At 40.1% G+C, this 22,371-nt stretch overlaps 1 protein-coding gene across 1 annotated transcript in view; it reads right to left on the bottom strand.

The window, feature by feature from the left end:
• The window catches only part of Arih1 (ariadne RBR E3 ubiquitin protein ligase 1), a 101,476-nt gene that overhangs the window by 53,935 nt on the left and 25,170 nt on the right, over positions 1-22,371 (bottom strand). The window contains exon 2 of the mRNA XM_004666712.2: positions 1,539-1,606. Coding sequence (XP_004666769.2) covers positions 1,539-1,606 — 68 coding nt within the window. The remainder of the gene's footprint in view (positions 1-1,538; positions 1,607-22,371) is intronic.

Raw genomic sequence — 22,371 nt, 5'->3', positions numbered from 1 at the left:
GAGGCAGAGGTAGGTGGATCACCGTGAGTTCAAGGCCATCCTGAGACTATATAGTGAGTTCCAGGTCAGCCTGGACTAGAGTGAAATCCTACCTCAAAAACAAAAACAAAAAAAAAAAAAAAAAGAAGAAGAAGAAGAAGAAAGTCTGGCATGGTGGCGCACGCCTTAACCCTAGCACTCAGAAGGCAGAGGCAGGAGGATTGCCTAGAGTTGTCACTCTGAGGCTACACAGTGAATTCCAGGTCAGCCTGGGCTACAGTGAGACCCTACCTTGGAAACCCAGGAAAAAAGAGGGGAGGGGCGGGGGGCAGGCAGGAAAACTGTTCTAAGTTAAAGCCAACCTGGAAAGAACTTGCGCCTGAGCGTAAGCAGGGAAAATGGTTTGTAGTCCCACAAATCTGTGAGGTAGAAACAATCAAATAATGTTTAATACAGTATTGAATAATGGGTCCTTACTATTATTAGTATTAAAGTTTAACTGGGACACAAAGTCTGAGAAATAGACTAGTATTCCTGATATTATTTAATATCTGACTTAAAAGCACTCTGAATATTAAAATCAAATGGGTTATATTTGCTACTTATTTCTCACAACAACTGAATTTTCAGTTCCCAACAACTAGCTACAATTTTAAAAATCTTATTGATAACCTGCTACATATAGCAACTGCTTAATTAAAATGAGGATTACTAATGGAATAAGGCTGACAATAATTGTAAGATAACCACCCTGGCAACTCAACAAGTGCCTCAAATTTCCAATCTAAGGTATAAAAGATTAAGAGTGGCATTAATACTGCCAGTCCAGTCCCGACTACTTTCTCCTTTAAATCTAGAAGAATTTTTAGAGGTAACGTTTATAAAACACTTAATATAAGAGAACCCAGCTCTAAAGTCAGAGAACATGTCCAAGCTCTGGTTTAGTAGCCAAGAAACCCTAAGAAACACCTTGATTTTGGTTCTACTGAACAAACGTCAACTTGATGGCTAACACAGATTTAAAGGTTCAAGAACAAATATTTTTAAGTGTTTAACTGGGAACATCTTATTTCTGTGCTCTACTTATGTACCAAGTACTTTCCCCAAAAATATATTTAGTTCTTGATACTTAAAAAATAAACCTCAATAAAATAAAAATAAGGCTGGAGGGATGGCTTAGCTGTTAAGGTGTTTGCCTGCAAAGTCAAAGGACCCAGGTCCGATTCCCCAGGACCTACGTTAGCCAGATGCACAAGGGGGTGCATGTCTGGAGTTCGTCTGCAGTAGATGGAGGCCCTGGTGTGCCCATTCTCTCTCTCTGTCTCTTTAACAAATAAACAAATAAAAATAAAACATTCTAAATAAATAAATAAAAATTAAGCTTGAATTTCCTAACACTAATTTTATTCCACCATTTGCATAAGAATACAAGAAACTCAAGCAGTCACACAGGTTTGTTCACATACTAGTATAATAAATCAATTCCTTACTTACTTATAAATTCAGCTCAACAGGCTTTCTCTGATACCTCTAAGTGCAAAGCTAACAATGTTCCTTACCTTTCCATTAGCTTCTCTTTATCCCAATTGAAGTGGCTAAGGAGTATTCTCGTGATAGTTGCTGGATTCTGAGGAAGGAGGGGAAAGAAATCATTTTAAAGTAAATGTATTACATACTTCCTTCTTTAATTGTTTTTTGGGGTGGAGGGTGGGGACTCGAGGTTTTGTTTAGCAGGGTAATCTTTAACTCACAATTCTCCTGCCTCAGCATCCCATGCACTGGGATTATAAAGCATGTTCTACACCCAGCCATTTCACTGACAAAAAAAAAAAAAAAAAATTCTAGAGGAGCTGTAGAGAGAGTTCAGTTGGTAAAGCACTTGCTTTACAAATATGAGGACATAACTTTGATCTCAGAACTCACACAAAAAATACGGGGCATGGTGGCATAATCTCAGTACTGGAAAGGCAGAAACAGAGAATCCTTGGAATTTTCTGGCCACAGTAATCTAATTGATGAGCTCCAGGCCACTGAAGAGGTAGGTAGCATACCTAAGGATAATGCCCAAGGTTGTTCGCTATTTTCCAAGCATATTAGCATATACATACCACACTATACATAAAATGTGTAATAAATTTCTATAATAACTCATCAAAAATTTTGTCTTTTGGCAGGGGAGAAGGGGTAGTGCTGGATGAGCACTCTACCATTGATTCCTACTGCCAACCACCTTTCTTAAGAGTATTTCTTTATGCCCCAAAGGAGATATAAAAATTTAATTATATGATCAGAACTATTTCAAAACAGTTTGCCATATGCCTCAGGCTTTATGAGATTCAGAAAAAGCCCCACCTACCAAAAACAGAAACAAGATTATGACAAATGACTGTTTATTAAACCAGTTAATAAGACAAATGTGTTTTCCCATGCCTATAATCTCCACATATAGGAGGCTAAAACAGAAGAATAAAGAATTTGAGGCCAGCCCGGGCTACATAGCAAGATGCTATCTAAAAAAAATTAATTAGTGCCAACTTTTCAACAAGTTGCCATATCAGTACAGTAAATTTAAGAAAAAAATTCTCAGGACTTATGTGTTGTTAATCATTCACTCATAATCCCAAAGAATTTTAGGTTGTAAGAGTACACTACAGAGGTATTTAAACAAACTACAAAATATCTGTACATGTTATAACATATAATAATGTGCACTGTTTTTTCATTTCTAGAAGGAAAAGTTAACATTATGATATAAACCAAACTTTATTGCCACAAATGCTACAAATATCTACATTTCCCATAAAGCTCACTATATGAGTACATTTTTTTTTTAACTTAAAAGCACAGCAGACAAAGCTAGGCGTGGTGGCACACGCCTTTAATCCCAGCACTGGGGAGGCAGAGGTAGGCAGATCACCGAGAGTTTGAGGCTACCCTGAGACTACATAGTGAATTCCAGGTCAGCCTGGGCCAGAGTGAAACCCTACCTCGAAAAACCAATTTAAAAAAAAAAAACAGCAGGCCTAGGCTGGATGGTTCACATGCACACCTGTAATCCAAGCTCTTGATAGGCTAAGGCAGGACAATTGCTGTGACTTTCAGGCCAGCCTGGGCTACATAGTAAGTTCCAAGCCTACCTAGGTTATATAATGAAACCCTGTGAAAACCACCAAAATGCTTAAGAGATCAATGACCAGACTCATCCAAAAATATAAGACCAAGTTATACTGGCAGAAGTGAAACTCGGGCTGGAGAGGTAACTTAGCAGTTAAGCGCTTGCCTGTCAAGCCTAAGGACCCCAGTTCAAGGCTCAAATCCCCAGGACCCATGTAAGCCAGATGCACAAAGTGCACACGTGTCTGGAATTCCTTTGCAGTGGCTAGAGGCCCTGGAATACCCACTCTCTCTCTGTCTGTCGCTCTCAAATAAATAAATAAATAAATAAATAACAAAATAATTTGTTTAAAAAAGAAGTGAAACTCAAACCTGGGTTTGTTTTGATCACTTATATATATTTTTCATATTTATTCTTGGCGGGGGAGGAATCGAGGTGGGGTTTTGCCACAGCCCAGGCTAACCTGGAATCTACTATGTAATCTCAGGCTGGCCTTGAACTCACAGCAACCCTCCTACCTCTGCTTCCCAAGTGCTGGGATTAAAGGCATGTGTCACCATGACTGCCTTCATTTATTTTACTCATTTATTTTTATTTAATTTTTGTTTGTCCTTCAAAGATATTTTATTTGCAAGTAGAGAGAGAGAGGACAGACACACACAGAGAGAGAATGGGGGCACCAGAGGATCTAGCTGCTGCAAACAAACTCCATATGCATGCACTACCTTGTGCATCTGGCTTACATGGGCACTGGGGAATCATACCTGGGTCTTTAAGCTTCTCAGGCAAATGCCTTAACCACTAAACCATCTCTGCAGCCTCTGATTTTGGTTTTTGAGGTAGAGTACCTTGTATTCAGCCCAAGCTACAAAGGAACATGAGATTATCCTACTTAGTGTCCCAAGTGCTGGGATTACAGCCACACTATCACTGACTTCAAAAGCCCTTTAAAATAAGAGAAAACTACATACAACTAGGTTTCAAAATTAATCTCATGCAACTGGTTAAGTGAAATAGTGAAAATTCTAACAAAGGGGAAAGAAGGGAATCTGGATCTAATACTCATGAGTGGAATCAGAAGGGGCATTAAAGTACACATTTCTCAAACTCAACTTATACATGCATTTAGTCACATTAAAGTCACCTATATAGTAAGTAGCCTCTTGATCCATGGAGTATACACTGCAAAAAAAACTCTTCAATGGATGCCTGAAACTGCAGACAGCATTAAGTCTATGTAGTTAAGTCTCCCACACTTGCTGATACCTATGAGGGTAACTGACTAATGGAATGGAACATAACCCGAGTGATTCACCAAAGGGATGATTCATATATTCCAAGTGCAATGTGTATAATGTCATTGCACTATACAGGAGAGTGCTAAATTTACAATTTACAAATTACAGCCGGGTGTGGTGGCGCACACCTTTAATTCCAGCACTCAAGAGGCAGAGGTAGGAGGATCACTGTGAGTTCGAGGCCACCCTGAGACTAAAGAGTAACTTCCAGATCAGCCTGGGCTAGAGTGAGACAAACAAAAAAACTTACAAATTATTTCTGGATTTTTTTCACTTGATAATTTCATAACATGGTTGACAGTAGGCACCTACAGGACAGAAAGCAAAACCACAGAGACCACTGTAATAGTGATATTCTTGAAAAACAAATCAGACTTCTGATTCCAGCTACGAAAGAGCAACAAGTTCATTGGAATTATCTCCATCTACCATTGATATCTAAAAATTATGAGTAAAATATCAAATACAGTAAACAGAAGACTGAAAATTAAATAACAGTAGGCAGTTTGTACGGGAATGAGAGTGCTAAAGCCTGGCCTGGTGGCCCAAGTACACAATAAATAGTAGCAGCTACTCATGGGGATGAGGATGAAGGATCACAAGTTGAATGCCAGCTTGGATAAAAACATTGGGGAGATGGGGCAGGCTGGACTTAATGGTGATATGCTTGCCTAGCACATGAGAAACTCAAGTCCCATACTCAACAATGTGCACACAAAGTAGTGAGTACTTTTTGATTTTTCAGTTCCTAGCTTGGACCCAAGGTTGTACCAAAAGAAAACTTAAAAGCACAGTACAAACTGGTATATGCATCCTTTCTCCCAGAGAAAGGTAAAAACTCTTAGAGAATGTAGAGAGAATACATGCTTCCTCTTCTGTCTGTTCTGAACACTCTCAGTCACAAAACTATACCTCTGCAGAGTCCCACAGAAAAGCCCAAGAGAAAAGAACCCCATAAATCAGGAAGTGGGTTATGGTTTTGAGAGAAATGTGGTAGAGTCCCTATTATTTTTTTTCTCTTACCATTTTTTAAATATATTTTATTTACTTACTTGAGATGGAGAAAAAGGGAGAAGGAAAGGGAGAGACAAAGAGGGAGAGAATGTGCATGCCAGGGCCTCCAGGCACTGCAAAAGAACTCCAGACGCATGTGCCCCCTTGTGCATCTGGCTTATATGGGTTCTGGGGACTCAAACCAGGATCCTTTGGTTCTGCAGGCAAACGCCTTAACCGCTCACCATCTCTCCAGCCCTCTCTTACCATTTTAATCCAAAAGCGTAACAGGCAGAACTGTGAAACTCAAAGAACTCTATGGTTCTGGTTTAGGGAATAAAGAAAGGGCCCCAGAGCTAGACGCCAAAGAGTTTAGACTAAATTCCTGGGAGGAAAGAAGATGCCTCTATTGGTCTGTCTGAAGCTGTGCATTTTGCAGGACATACACACACACACCAAAAAAAAAAAAAAAAAAAAAAAAAAAAATTTGAGAATTTTAAGAGAAGCTTCCAAAAAAAAAACCAAAATCATTACCTAAATCCTAGATCAATCTAAGTGGAAATTGGGGGGAAAAAAACAAATATGGCAAAGATTCTGAAAACCAACTTAAGAAAACAGAACGGGAGGCTTTCGGTTAAGATGGCGGCGTAGGTACCACACCAAAGCAAAAAGTAAAAAATAAATAAATAAATAAATAAATAAACACAGCAAAGTACACACTTTTACTAAAAAGTGAGGCATGTAGGAAACTGAAATGGCAGCAGAGAAGTAAGAGAGATCCAGGGCATCCAGAGCTCACACAGGCCGGCAGAAGCGGCTCCAGCAGGTCCACAACTCAGGAGGTATCATAGTGCTGGAAAGAAGTGACTGGAATACTGAGTAACATCTCAACCACACCTTCCAAGGCTCAGGGTCTAATGCGGAAGAAGTGGCGGAAAGAATGTAAGAGCCAAAGCAAGGGTAGGACTCTTTACAAGGTGCTCCCTCCACAGACATAAAATGGCCTGGATATCCATGACCTCATAGTGCCTGCCTGACACTACCTACACAAGACCATCGTAAGAGGAGGAAAAGATCATGACATCAAAATGAAAGAGAGACTGGGGCTGGAGAGATGGCTTAGCGGTTAAACGCTTGCCTATGAAGCCTAAGGACCCCAGTTCAAGGCTCGATTCCCCAGGACCCACGTTAGCCAGATGCACAAGGGGGCGCACGCGTCTGGAGTTCGTCTGCAGTGGCTGGAGGCCCTGGCGCGTCCATTCTCTCCCCCCCCCCCTCTCTCTCTCTCTGCGAGTGTGTGTTGTGTGTGTGTCTGCCTCTCTCGCTCTCTCAAATAAATAAATATATTTAAAAAAAAAACATAAAATGAAAGAGAGACTGATTGAGATGGGGAGGGGATATGATGGAGAATGGAAATTCAAAGAGGAACGAAGGGGGAGGGAGGGTATTGCCATAGGATATTTTTTATAATCATGGAAATGTTAATAAAAATTGAGGAAAAATATGGAATGGGGCTGGAGGGATGGCTTAGTGGTTAAGGCATTTGCCTGCAAAGCCAAAGAACCCAGGTTCGTTTCCTCAGGACCCACATTAGCCAAATGCACAAAGGGGCGCACACATCTGGATTTTGCAGTGGCTGGAGGCCCTGGTGCACCCATTCTCTGTGTCAAATAAATAAATAAAAATAAATATTAAAAAGAAATGGAAAATCTGCCTAAGATGAGAAAGAACTTGGGAGTTGCTGGCAGAACTGGGTGATTATATACTACAACAATCAAGTCTCCAACATATTTCAAAGGACTTATATAGAACCCCAAATGTCATCACATAAAATAGAAAATGTCTGAAATGGAATCCAAATCTCTAGACTTAGCACACAAGAAAATCTTACTAATTCTCAAAGGACAGAATAAAAGCTGACTTCTACATGACTCCTGGGTAGCCTGATGATAAAAGACCTTTAGAACAGATATAAAATCATCTCCTAGGGCTGGAGAGATGGCTTAGCGGTTACGTGCTTGCCTGGGAAGCCTAAGGATCTCAGTTCGAGGTTTGATTCCCCAATATCCACAAAAACCAGATGAACAAGGTGGCACATGCATCTGGAGTTCCTTTGCAGTGACTGGAGGCCCTGATGCACCTATTCTCTCCCTCCCTCCCTCTCTCTCTCTCTGTTGCTCTCAAATAAATAAGGCAGGCTCTGGCGTACCCTTTCTCTCTCTCTGTCTCTCTCTCTCTCTCTCTCTCAAATAAATAAATAAGAATAAAAAAAATACAACAAGCCAAGCATGATGGCACATGCCTTTAATCCCAGCACTTGGGAGGCAGAGATAGAAAGATCACCATGAGTTTGAGCCCACCTTGAGACTACATAGTTTATTCCAGGTCAGCCTGGGCTACAGCGAAACCCGGGGGGGGGGGGGGGGCACAATAGATATAGGAATTATAATATTTACAAAATTTTAAATTATCCAAAATAAGGCAGCAGGAGGAAAAATAAAATCAAGATCTAAATCCAACCACATATATAATTATATTAAATGGCAATTAAAAAAATTTATGTTAGAGAGAGAAAGAATTGGCATGCCAAGGCCTCAGCCATTGCAGGCATTCATACCAACTAGTGGGCATGTGCAATGTTTCACCTGTCTCACCTTTGTGTGTCTGGTTTATGTAGGATCTGAAGAGTCAACATGGGTTCTTAGGCTACGCAAGCAATCACCTTACCCCTAGGCCATCTCCGCCCATTGAATTTTTTTTAATATTTTGTTTATTAGCAAGAGGGGGGGGAGGAGGAGGGAGAGAATGGGCATAACAGGGCTTCCACTCACTGCAAATGAAATCCAGATGCATGTGCCACCATGTGCATCAGGCTTTACATGGATACTAGGAAATCAAATCCAGGTTGTTAGGCTTTGCAAGTAAGCACCTTGACAGCTGAGCCATCTCTCCAGCCCTAAAATATTTTTTTGATATACTTTACACTTCACTTTTTTGTTTTGTTTTGTTTTGTTTTGTTCTTTTGTTTTTCGAGGTAGGGTCTCACTCTAGTCCGGGCTGACTTGGAATTCACTATGGAGTCAGGGTGGTGCACATCCGGCTTTACACTTCACATTTTATATATAATGAATAATAGATCATACCTAAATATAAATCAAACTATAAAACTAAGAAAATCTTGGTGACTATGAATCAGGCACACTCAAAGTACAATCTTTTAAGCCAGGCGTGGTGGCGCACGCCTTTAATCCAACCACTCGGGAGGCAGAGGTAGGACTGCCAGGAGTTCGAGGCCACCCTGAGACTCCATAGTGAGTTCCAGGTCAGCCTGGGCTAGAGGGAGACCCTTCCTCGAAAAAAAAAAAAAATCAAAAAAAAAGTATAATCTTTTATACAAAAATGATAAACTGGAATTCATCAAAAATTGAGACACTGTTTAGCTGGGCCTAATAGCTTCATAATATAATCCCGGTATTCAAGAGGCCAAGGAAGGAGGACTACCACAAGTTTAAGGCCAGTGTGATGGGTATACAGAACTCCACATCAGTCTGGGTGCAGAGTGAGATCCTTCCTAAAAGAAAAGGTGGAGACACTGCTAAGAGGAGAAAGAGGTAAAGACAAAGGGACAAAAGAAATAAGGGAGGGGAAGAAAGAGAATATGAAGATAGACTAGAATGGAAGTACTTGCAAGTCACACATATACAAAAAATGATCTGTAGCCAGATTATATTTCTTAAATCTTTAAAAAAAAATGACACTGACCAAAAAAGGCAACTTTAAAAATGGGTTTGTAGAATAGCTATATTAATGTGATCCAAGAAAAAATAGCAAAAATGAGAAGATGAGGAGAATTCAACCCTCCCTAGGGTTATTTGGCTAAAGTAAGCTTTATTTAAAGTTTGCTGACAAATTGGCAACTACTGATCTAACCATTTCCCATCCAAAGGGTTCTGAAAAAGCAACCTCCAGACCTCCCCATATGAATATAGCAGTGTAATTTAGTAATTGGAAAAAAAAATGACTGTTCAGGGCTAAAGCCTAAGTGTTTGCTTTGAAAATATCTCCAAAGTCCTGATTTTGCATTTTTAAACAGTTAATAAGTCTAAATCTAACTAACGCTCTATTGCCACCTACCCCTTGATGAAGTACTTCTCAGTTTTAGTAGAACCTATAAATCATCTGAGTAGTTTAAAAAATTGATGTGCATGCCACACCCCATGCCAAATATGTCTGAAGGAGTGAGACATGTTACCATTATTTAGAAGCTTCCTCATAATTCCAAATAAGTAGTCAATGTAGAGAACCACAAGTCTAGATGCATGCATGTGAACAGACAGGCTTGCATTTTAAGGCTGGAGATATAGCACAGTCTATCACCTGCCTTGGCTTCCTGCCCCAGCCCTGCAACAACAAAAAAAAGCTGACAGAAATGGTAAGGTGTGTGGTCATGTGTAAGTGTAATCCCAGCGCTGGGAAGGCTGAAACAGAAGATCTCCATGCAGATTCACCCCCACGCTATTGAAGGCATTCTCATGGGTAGTGAAATGGGAGGGAACTGTCTCTAGAAAATTCTCAAGAAACTTTATTTCAGGAGAAATCTAAATGTTAGATGAACAAATCTTATGACAGAGAGATACTACAGCAAGTTTTTTTTTTACTCCAACAAACATAAAAGCCTAGCTTTTTATTTACTTCACAATTTGATCCAGAGTAGAATGAAATAGGCTAAAGGAAGCTCAATCTGAAGATTTTTCTACAAAAGAACCTTCAAGGGGGAGGCATATGTGTGTATCTGAAGGTCAAAGGTTAATATAGTTGAGTATCAACAGCTCTCCACCTTATTTATTGAATGAAGCAAGGTCTCTCACTGAACTCAGTGCTCACCAAAGTTAGCTCACCTTAAGGAAACACCTATGCCTCCCAGGCATGCTACCATGCCTAGCAATTACAAGGGTATTGGGGGTTCAAGTGTTTGCATAACAAGTGCTTGAGCCATCTCCTCAGCCCCAATGGCTCACATTTTTATACATTTCTATCTAGTTTAATCTACAAACTCATACAGAGAACTGCTCTTACACAACATTAGAAACTCCAAAGACACAGAGTAAAAAATTATCTGTATATTAAATACGTGCAAATCCTAAAGCAAAAGGTAAAATAAGCATATGAAACCATAAAAGTAAGTCAACCAAAAATAGGCAATATATGAACTCCCAAAAAAACAATTGGCAGATATACAATAAAATATTCAGCCTCCTTAATACAATAAACATTTTAAGCCTACAACTATGTCTAAGCCTATTAACAGTGCTAATATCCAGTACTACAGGTGTTATAAATTAGTTAAAGTATGTATCATTGAGATGAAAACATTGGCAAACCTTTTATGAGGATAATCTGACAAAAGTGATTAAAAGCCAGGCGTGGTGGCACACGCCTTTAATCCCAGCATTGGGGAGAAAGAGGTAGGAGCATCACACGAGTTCAAGGCCACCCTGAGACTCCATAGTGAATTCCAGGTCAGCCTGGGCTACAGTGAGACCCTATCTTGAAAAACCAAAAAAAAAAAAGTGATTAAAAATTTAAATAAGGGACTGGAGAGATGATTTAGCAGTTAGGGCACTTACCTACGAACTCTAAGAACTAAGGTTGATTCCCAAATACCCACGTAAGCCAGATGTACAAGGTGGCATCTGGAGTTCATTTGCAGTGGCTGGAGGCCCTAGAACGCCCATTCTCTATCTGCTGGCCCCTCTCTCTCAAATAAATAAATATATTTTAGAAATTTAAGTGAATACAAACTAGGACATAGAAATTCTTCTAGGGAACTGACATAAGCAAGTACAGAAGTTTAACAATAAAAACTTTCACATCTCCATCTTCTGGAAATTATTTTTCCATTTCCAAAGTTTTCCAAGAGATTGCCAACAAACCACACAATGTTCACGTTTGTTACACAATGGTTCAAGAAAAGAGCTGGATGTGGTAGTGCATGCTTGTAATCCCAGCATTTAAGAGCCCAAGCTATATAGTGGGTTCTGCCTGTGTTACAAAATGAGAGCCTGGAGGAGCAGGGAGAATGAATATGAATCTGTATGTATGAGATGTCACTGTGTAGAGAAGGAAGCATGCCAAGTACAGTGGTTCAGATTTATAATTCCAGAGCTCAGGAGACAGAGACAAAAATAATACGGGAAAATTTGAGGTCAGCCTGGGCTACATATCATGAGATCCTGCCTCAACACACCCCCCTAAACACACACACACAAGAAACCAAGTTACAACTGAACAATACTAATTATCAAAGAATATTTATTTCCATATACATATATATATTTTTTTACTTTCTATTTCTTAGCCACCCTCAGGAGAAGGAAGGCAAAAGGGGAAGGTTGAGAGTAATATTCCTGGGAGATCTCCCACTGGGTGATCTTTTCCAGAAGACCTCTCAACAGTTGACTTTCACTCACCATTCTTTAAAAAATAACACTGGTAAGATCTGATGAAGTATCTGTACTGCCACAGCACATCTGTGACTCTTCAGTTGACATTTTGCTCAAGAATGTATGGGAACTGAAAGTAATCCTGAGGTGCCAAAACTTGTTAACTAATGCACCTAGCCAAGGGCCCATCATGACATTAGAGTTCTTCCCTTGTCCATACATCATGTATTTTAAAATAAACATACTTCCTTCCATGTCATCCCAGGTTTGAAAGCTTAGATATTTTACTTCTAAAAAACATGAATTTTAATAAGATGCTTCTATAAATGGAAGAGGGATGCTACTGATACATATTGTTTAAAAATAATCCTGGATCATTGTGAGTTCAAGGCTACCCTAAACTACATAGTGAATTCGAGATGAGACTGGGCTGAAGCGGAACCCTACCTCAAAAAAAACAAAATATTAATAATAAATATAATCCTGTTTTAAAACTATCTTATTCCACTACATGAGATATAACTCAAGCAAGATATTCTTGGGTTGCATTTCCTATCTGGCTTTTCCTTGAGATATGAGAATAGCATATGTTAACTGGGTAAGAAATTAAAGACAACACCGAAAAGCAGGTAACTGTAATCCAAGCTATGCTGGTACAATAAAAACTCAAGTCATGAATCAGACTACTTCATACTACTTTTATTTATTTTCTGGTGGTTAAGAATTTTAAGATCCTAGGCATATATCCAAAGGACTCATCTCATTTCCTTAGAAGTACGTGCTCAACCATGTTTATTGCTGCTCACTGGGAAATGGAACCAGCCTAGATGTCCCTCAACAGATGAGTGGATAATGAAGATGTGGCACATTTATACAATGGAGTTCTACTCAGCGGTAAAGAAAAACGAAGTTATGAAATTTGCAGAAAAATGGATGGACCTGGAAAGTATTATACTAAGTGAGGTAACCCAGGCCCAGAAAGCCAAGCGCAACATGTTCTCTCTCATATGTGGATCCTAGCTACAGATGAATGGGCTTCTGCGTGAGAATGAAAATACTTAGTAGCAGAGGCCAGTAAGGTAAAAAGGAGACATAAAGGGTAGAGAAAGGAAGGGAAGAGGATACTTAATAGGTTGATATTGTACATATGTAATTACAATGAATGTAATGGGGAGGTAATATGATGGAGAATGGAATTTCAAATGGGAAAGTGTGGGGGTGGGGAGGGAGGGAATTACCATGGGATATATTTTGTAATCATGGAAAATGTTAATAAAAATTAAAAAATAAAAAAATTTTTAAAAATACACAAATAAAAAAAAGAATTTTAAGAAATAATTAAAGTTTTTGGGTGCTGGGAAGAAGGCCCAGCAGTTAAAGATGGTTACTTGCAAAGCTTGCTAGCTGGGGTTCAACTGCCAAGCCACCCACTTAAGCTGGACACAAAAAGTGGCACAAGTGCCTAATGTTCATATGTAGTGGCAAAAGGCCCTGGTATGCCACCCTGTCCAACATGTATACATACAAATATTTTTGTTTTTTTTTCCAAGGTAGGGTTTCATTCAGACTCAGGCTGACCTGAGTAGTGAATTCCAATTCACTACGTATTCTCAGGCTGGCCTCAAACTCATGGTGATCTTCCTACCTCTGTCCTGAGATTGTTGTTGGGATCAAAGGTATGCGCCCTCATGCCCAGCTTTGAAAATAATTATTTTTAAAAATTATACTGGGGCCGCACACTTTTAATCCCAGCACTCGGGAGGCAGAGATTGGAGGATCGCCATGAGTTCAAGGCCACCCTGAGACTCCATACTGAATTCCAGGTCAGCCTGGGTAGAATGAGATCCTACCTTGAAAAAACAAAAAACAAAAAATTATTCTGGGGCTGGAGAGATAGCTTAGCAGTTAAGGCACTTGCCCGTGAAGCCTAAGAACCCAGGTTCAACTGCCCAGGACCCATGTAAGCCAGATGTATAAAGTAGCTCATACATCTGGAGTTTGTTTGCAGTGGCTAGAAGCCCTGGCACACCCGTTTTCTCTCTCTCTCTCCTTCCCTCCCTCCCTCTCAAAAACAAGAAAACAGGGCTGCAGAGATGGCTTAGTAGTTAAGACTCTTGCTTACAAAGCCTAAGGACCCAAGCTCGACTCTCAAGATCCCATGAGCCAGATGCACAAAGGTGAGGCAAGTGCAAGGTCGCACATGACCACTAGGTGGCTGAGGGCCTGGCGCCAATTCTCTCTCTCTGTCTAAAGTTAAAAAGAAAAGGAAATAGACTATTAAAACAAAAATATTATTTTGCAAACTTTCAGTTACAAAATAATTCACAACTATGCATGCTAAGCATATACTCTACCGCTAAGCCACCAACTACTCAACAAATGTAAGTAATATCAGTATCAGTCATTCTCAAATCAGAACGTTTTTTGGTTTTCTGAGGTAGAGTCTTGCTCTAGTCCAGGCTGACCTGGAATTCACTATGTAGTCTCAGGGTGGCCTCAAACTCACGGTTGAGATGATGGTTCATTGCAAACTTTAGTACCTGACTTTGAAGCCCCAGATAAAAGCTGGAAACTATGGTGGTGGGCTTCTGTAATCCCAGCACAGCTATTGTAAAATGGGAGCAGACACAGAAGAATCTCAGAGAAGTTTGTAGAATAACTAGCTTGGCAAATGGAAAGGTGACCAAGAAGAGATCTTGCCTCCAACAAGGTTTAAGGTAAGGACCAACACCATGAATACTGTTCCCTAACAACCGCACATAACCCACCTAAACCCACACTCACACATGAGACAAATATCCACCAAAACTTTTAAAAGCTAGACTTCTTTTAAAGCTCATAAATCCAAATAATTCAAAATTAAGCTTAAAATACTCTCTAATCCTATATTCTCTAACAAAAATTTTACAACAAAACCATAACAGGCATTCCTCCAGAACATTCTCTTGCCAATTATCCTCAAAATATACAGTTCAGTGATTAAAAATGACAAAGGGTGTGGGGGGGAGGAAGGGAATTAACATGGGATATATTTTTTATAATCATGGAAAATGCTAATAAAAATTTTTAAAAAATGACAAAGGAACGCATGACATGCTCAAGCTCATAATGAAAAATTGGACTAAATATATGCGTCGATATATTTGCTGAGGGATTTTTATTTTGGTTTTCTGGGTTTGATTTGGTTTTGAAGCCGGCATCACTCTATCAAGCTTAGGGTGAACTAGAACTCACACCATAGCTCAGACTGGTCTCAAAGCCACAGTTATCCCCCTACCTCAGCCTCCTTACTGCTGGGATTAAAGGCATGCACCACCATGCCAAGCCTGATGAGACTTTAAAGAATAAAGAAAGGAGCAGGGTGTGGTGGCACACACCTTTAATCCCAGCACTGGAGACAGAGGTAAGAGGATCACCGTGAGTTCAAGGCCACCCTGAGATGCCATAGTGTATTCCAGGTCAGCCTGGGCTAAAGTGAGACCCTACCTCAAAAAAAAAAAAAAAAAGAATTAAGAAAGGGCTAGAAAGATGGCTTAGCAGTTAAAACACTTGCTTGTAAAGCCAAAGGACACAGGTTCAACTCCCCAGCACCCACTTAAGCCAGATGCACAAGATCATGTATACACACAAGTTAGTGCACTCATCTGAAGTTTGACTGAAGTGAGCAGAGACCTTGGCATGCCAATTGTCTTTCTGGTTTATAAAAAATACTCAGTAAGGGCTGGAGAGATACCTTAGCGGTTAAGCGCTTGCCGGTGAAGCCTAAGGACCCCGGTTCAAGGCTCGATTCCCCAGGACCCATGTTAGCCAGATGCACAAGGGGGTGCACGCATCTGGAATTCGTCTGCAGTGGCTGGAAGCCCTGGCACACTCCTCTCTCTGCCTCATTCTCTGTCTGTCGCTCTCAAATAAATAAATAAAAATAAACCAAAAAAAAATAATAATAAATACTCACTAAATGCCTAACTGGACTGCTGATTTACGTTATTCACTGTTTTGAATTACTTTATTTAATGAATGTAGAAGCTAATACTATTTCAAAGTTTAAATCTTGTAAAGATTTAGTTTTTTTTGTATCCAATCGTTGAGGCATTAATAACTTGCTGTTTTTGTTGTTGTTGTTCTTTGACCTGGAACTCACAATGTAGTGAAACTCATGGTGATCCTATCTCTGCCTCCCAAGTACTGGGATTAAAAGTATATACCACCATGGCCCAGAAGCTTCATGTCTTCTAGAATGTTTTCATCCTGATTATGATGGCTAGCGTTCACAGCTTATTATTTTCCCGCTTTTGATATAATTTATCACTTGCCTTGAATATTTAGTACTGCTACATCTTGTGGCACTAAATTTTTAGCTAAACCATTACCCATTGTTTTTAAAATTCAAGTAATGGAAATTTTAGAAAGGAAAGAAGGAAATTGCAAACAGCTATAACAATTCTCCCAAAGCTATAAATGACACAAGTTTTTACAGGGCTGAGTGTTGGGAGCTATGAACCAAACCTCGGCCATGTTGACAGAAACCGCCATAATAGCAAGTTAAGTTTCTATTTTCTCATCTAATGATCTATTATCAGAAATGAAGGAGTCGTTACGCCTGGGTGATAGCCTCTCCTGGTGTTGCCGGTAATTGATGAAGAAACAAAGAAATTGCATTTAGCCAGTAACCCTGTGATCTCTGGCCTGATTATGACTCCTTCCCCCTATAACCCTATAAAAACCTATGTGTAAAAATAAACTTCGAGACCTTAACAAATACCTAGCTTGGTCTCCTTCTTGTGTCTGTTTGCCTCCCCCCATTCAGGTTAGCTTCTCCTCGAGTCCTTGTTCGACTCCCCACTGGCCGGGGTAGCTGAGGAGATGGCTTAGCAGTTCAGTCACTTGCCTGCAAAGCCTAAGGACCCATGCTCTACTCTACAGATCTCACATAAGCCAGACACACAAAGGTGAAGCAAGTGCAAGGTCATACACGCCCACTAGGTGGCGCAAGCATCAGGAGTTAGTTCAATTGCAGTGGACACCAATTCTCTCTAAAAATTTAAAAATGAATATTTAAAAGGAGACAAGTTTCCAAGTTGAGGTTCAATAATGGCACAGATCAAAAACTTTAAAAATTCACACACCTCTCTTCAAAACACCAAAGACAAAAAGACAAATTCAAAAAGAAAAATCAAATAACATTTCGATCACACCTTCCAAGGCTCAGGGTCTAATGCGGAAGAGGTAGCAGAAAAGAATGGAAGAGCCAAAGGAAGGGTAGGACTCCTTACAACGTGCTCCCTCCATAAAATGGCCTGGATATCCATGATCTCATAGTGCCTGACACTACCTACACAAGACCATCATAAGAGGAGGAAAAGACCATGGCATCAAAATAAAAGAGACTGATTGAGATGGGGAGGGGATATGATGGAGAATGGAATTTCAAAGGGGAAAGTGGGGGGGGGGGTATTACCATGGGATACTTTTTATAATCATGGAAAATGTTAATAAAAATTGAGAAAAAAAAAGTGCCATACAGAAAGAAAAAAAAGAAAAGAAAAGAAAAATCAGAGCTGGAAGGGTGGCCTAGCAGTTAAGGCGTTTGCCTGTGAAGCCAAAGGTTGCATATTCAATTCCCCAGGACCCACATTAGGCAGATGCTTAAGGGGGCACATGCATCCGGAGTTTGTTTGCAGTGGCTGGAGCCCCTGGCATGCCCATTCTCTGTCTGTCTGTCCCCCCTCCCCTCTCTCTCTGTCAAATAAATAAAAATTAAAAATAAAAAAAAAGATTCCAATATAAACCAGGTATGGGGGCGTATACCTTTAATCCCAGGCATGACACCCTAGAACCCATGTAAGCCTGATGCATAAGGTGGCACATACACCTGGAGTATGTCTGCAATGGCTAGAGGCCCTGAGGCACCAATTCTCATATTTTCTCTCTCACACACACATATATAAAAAATGGTATTTTTGAGAACTACAAATTAAAAATAAATCAAGTAATATTTTATCAAACAAATATGAATTTCCTAATAACTGTCAGCAAATGTACAAAATAGCACAACGCTACTACTGGTGTAAGGATGCACCCACAACCTTTTTTTTTTAAACATTTTTATGTATTTATTTGAGAGCGACAGAGGGAAAGAGGCAGAGAAAGAATGAGAGAATGGGCACGCCAGGGCCTCCAGCCACTGCAAACAAACTCCGGATGCGTGCACCCCTTTGTGTATCTGGCTCACATGGGTCCTGGGGAACCGAGCCTCGACCTGGGGTCCTTAGGCTTCACATGCAAGTGTTTAACCAGTAAGCCATCTCTCCAGCCCAACAACCTCCTTTTTTTTTTAATGTAGCCTTATTTATATATCAAAAGAGAAGGAAATGCAAGATCTACTACACAGAATCAACTAAATGACCAACACTGAAAAAAAAAAATAAATATGAGGGCATAGTAAACAAGAAAATAAAAAAGGTAATTGTGGTTTGATTCAGGTGTCCCCCATAAACCTAGGTGTTCTGAATGCTAGGTTCCCAGCTGATGGATATTTGGGAATTAATGCCTCCTGCAGGGAGTGTATTGTTGGGGGCGGGCTTATGGGCTTTATAGCCAGTTTCCCCATGCCAGTGTTTGGCACACCCTCCTGTTGCTGTGGTCCATCTTCTGTTGGCCAGGGGGTGATGTCCACCCTCTGCTCATACCATCGTTTTCCCCTGCCATCATGGAGCTTCCCCTCGAGCCTGTAAGCCAAATAAACCTCTTTTTCCCAGAAGCTGCTCTTGGTTGGGTGATTTCTACCAGCAATGCAAACCAGACTGCAACAGTAATATAATACAATTGTTAAATCCATAGTATATTGCTGAAGTAAAAAATCAGCAACTTAAAGAATTAAAATGGAATTGAACCAGAAAATAATAAGTACAAACGTGACTCATCATTTTCCATCTAAAACAATACATTAAAAAATAAATATACATATGTAAGTAGAATGATTGAAATGGGAAGGGGATATGATGGAGAATAGAATTTCAAAGGGGAAAGCGGGGGGGGGGGGAAGGGGGGAGAGAGGAGAGGAAGGGTATTACCATGGGATATTTTTTATAATCATGGAAAATGTTAATAAAAATTGAGGGGGAAAAAAAAAAGAAGTGGGACCTTGGAAAGGAGAGCAGCCAATGATAAATGTATAATCACAGTTACCATAGAAGACAATAAATGATAAATGAAAAAAATAAATAGAGCCAGACATAATGGTGCACGCCTTTAATTAATCCCAGCACTTGGAAAACAGAGATTAAAAGGATCACCTCAAGTTCAACACCAGCCTGAGATTACACAGTTGAATTCTAGTCAGCCTGAACTAGAGTGAGACCCTACCTCAAAAACCAAAAAAGGGCCAAATGCACAAGGTGGCACATGCATCTGGAGTTTGTTTGCAGTGGCTGGAGGCCCTGGTGGACCCTCTCTACCTCTTTCTCTTTTATATATATATTACATATACATATATATACACATTAAAAAAAGAAAAACCAAAAAGTAAAATATATAAAACATTCAATTTCAGGTTGAATTTATTGGTAAGGGCTAAGGACACAGCTCAATGTTAAAACACTTGCCTACCATGTGAGGCCCTAAATTCAATTCCCAGCATCATTAAACACACAAACAAAATTCTGAGAGTCTGACATTCATTAACATAAGAAAACCCTGTTTTAGCCAGGCATGGTGGCACACACCTTTAATCCCAGAATTCCGGAGGCAGAGGAAGGAGGATCTAGAAGGATCACTGTGAATTTGAAGCCACCCTGAGAATACAGAGTGAATTCCAGGTCAGCTTAGGCTAGAGTGAGACCCTACCTCGAAAAACCAAAAGGAAAAAAAAAAAAAGTGACAGCTTGAGCAAAAGCACTCTATGGAGGTGGACAATGTTGTGCCCAGAAGCCATAAATTATTACAAGAAAATTTCAGTGCCAGGCATGAGGCAACTTCCAGTGAGTTGTTGGCTAGGGAGACTCCTAATGCCCCCCCCCAAATATTACAGGCTATTGCCAAAGCTCTCGGATGCCAACCAGAACTAGATGGTAAGACCCTAGTGCTGAAGATGCCACATGCTTGGGCTACAGGACACAAAGAAATCAAACTGGAGCTACAAGCCTCTTCCTGGTTGACTAGGTGTTATGCTGGAAAGACCTATTTTTTAGAGGAGAAAAGTGATTACTGTCTTAACCAGCAGTGGACCTTGCTGGCTTCACCACTGGCCAGGCTGGCAAAATGTGCCAAGTGGTGTAATGGTGGTATGTCTGTTATAGGAGAAACCAACTGGCCTGGATTGGATTTCAGGCCTGCTCCGGGAAAGGAATTCATATCTGGTACTGAAAACCTAATCAAAAGCCTATTGACTACTGCTATTGGCTAAATGGATAGATTACACCCACTGTGGTGGTTGGATTCAGGTGTCCTCCATAAACTTAGGTGTTCTGCATGCTAGATTCCCAGCTGATGGAGATTTGGGAATTAATGCCTCCTGGAGGCAGTACATTGTTGGGGGCGGGCTTACGGGTGTTATAGCCAGTGTCCCCTTGCCAGTTTTGGCACACTCTCCTGTTACTCTTGTCCACCTTATGTTGGCCAGTGAGTGCTGTCCACCCTCTGCTCATGCCATTGTTTTCCCCCACCATCGTGGAACTTCCCCTCAAGCCTGTAAGCCAAAATAAACCTTTTTCCCCCACAATAAATAAATAAATAAATAAATAAATAAATAAATAAATAAATAAAATCAATCCTGGGGGGACTGGGGAAATGGCTTAGTGGTTATGGCATTTAAGAACCTGGGTTCAATTCCCCAGGACCCACGTAAGCCAGATGCACAAGGTGGCGCATGCATCTAGAGTTTGTTTGCAGTGGCTGGAGGCCCTGGCGCACCCATTCTCTGTCTGTCTCAAATAACAAATAAGTAAAATAATATTAAAAAAAAATAAAATCCTGGTGCTGGACCTAGGGTTCACATCCCCAGAACCCACATTAGCCAGATGCACAAGGGGGATGCATGTGTCTGGAGTTCATTTTCAGTGGCTGAAGGCCCTGGTGCAACCAACCAACCTTCCTTCCTTCCTTCCTTCCTTCCTTCCTTCCTTCCTTCCTTCCTTCCTTCCTTTCCTTCCTTCCTTCCTTCCTTCCTTTCTTTCTTTCTTTCTCTCTCTCTCTCTCTCTCTCAAAATTAAATAAATAAAAATAAAATTCCAGGTCAGCCTGGACTAGGGCAAGACACTACCTCAAAAAAAAAAAAAAATTTATATGTATATGCCAGGCATGTTGGTGCACGTCTTTAATTCCAGCACTGTGGAAACAGAGGTAGGAGGATCACCATGAGTGTGAGGCAAGCCTAAGACTACATAGTGAATTCCAGGTCAGTTTGACCTAGAATGAGACCTTATCTTAAAAAAAAAAAAAAAAAAAAAATTCAAATCCTTGAGGACAGAGAAATGGCTCAGAAGTTAGAACACTTGCCTGCAAAGCTTAGTGATGCAGGTACAATTCCCCAGTACCCATGTAAAGCTAGACACAAAGTGGTGCATGCATCTGGAGTTCATTCGCAGTGGCTAGAGGCCCTGGTGTACTCACGATGAGTCTCTGCTTGCAAATAAATAAATATTTTAAAATATTGAGTCCTAGGTTGGAAAGATGGCTCAGTGTTAAAAAGCACCTGCTTGCGAGCAGGGCGTGGTGGCAAATGCCTTTAATCTCAATACTTGGGATTAAGGTAGGAGGATCACCATGAGTTCAAGGCCACCCTGAGACTACATAGTGAATTCCAGGTCAGCCTGGGCTAGAGTGAGACCCTTCCACAAAAAAAAAAAAAAGAAGAAGAAAGAAAGAAAGAAACACCTGCTTGCAACACCTGATAGCCCAAAGTTCCATCCCCTAATACCCACATAAAGCTAAATGCACAAGGTGGTGCATGTATCTAGAGTTCATCTGCATTATAGCCAATACTAAAATGATATAAACGTTAATAATCTTATTATATGGCATCTATTTCATTTTTATTGTATGGCCCAATGTTTTTGAATTTTAGTTTGTTCATGCAGTATCAGCAGTGCTAGAACTGTATGAATGCTAGGCAAATGCTAAATTACATCCCCAGCAATAGCTTAAGTTTTTAAAACTTACCTATAATTTAGGGTTTAGAATCCAGTACAAAAACAGTATGTTTCTCCCATTCTAATTAATATTTTTTAAAAAGAAGCAGTAGCAGCAACAAGAACCAGGAACTGCTACTGTAATTGCCAATATATAACAAGTGGTACATATATTTAAAATTCCTTAAAAGACTTTAATATAAATTTATAAACATAGCTCAATCTGTCTTTCCTGATCCTTAGTTTCTAAAGTGGAATCATTCATCACTATAACCAGATCTATGAATCAAGCTAATATCATTAATATCCACAATTAAATTATCTATTCTATTACTCAAAAATAGTAGTAAATACCAATTCATTGTCTAAGCACCAAGTAGTACTGTTTTGTTTAAAAATAAATGGGGCTGAGTAGA

The sequence above is a fragment of the Jaculus jaculus genome, chromosome 10 (genome assembly GCF_020740685.1).
Source record: "Jaculus jaculus isolate mJacJac1 chromosome 10, mJacJac1.mat.Y.cur, whole genome shotgun sequence".
NCBI lineage: Eukaryota > Metazoa > Chordata > Mammalia > Rodentia > Dipodidae > Jaculus > Jaculus jaculus.
The sequence above is the reverse complement of the archived record's forward strand: the minus strand, read 5'-3'. Positions and strand labels throughout refer to the sequence as shown.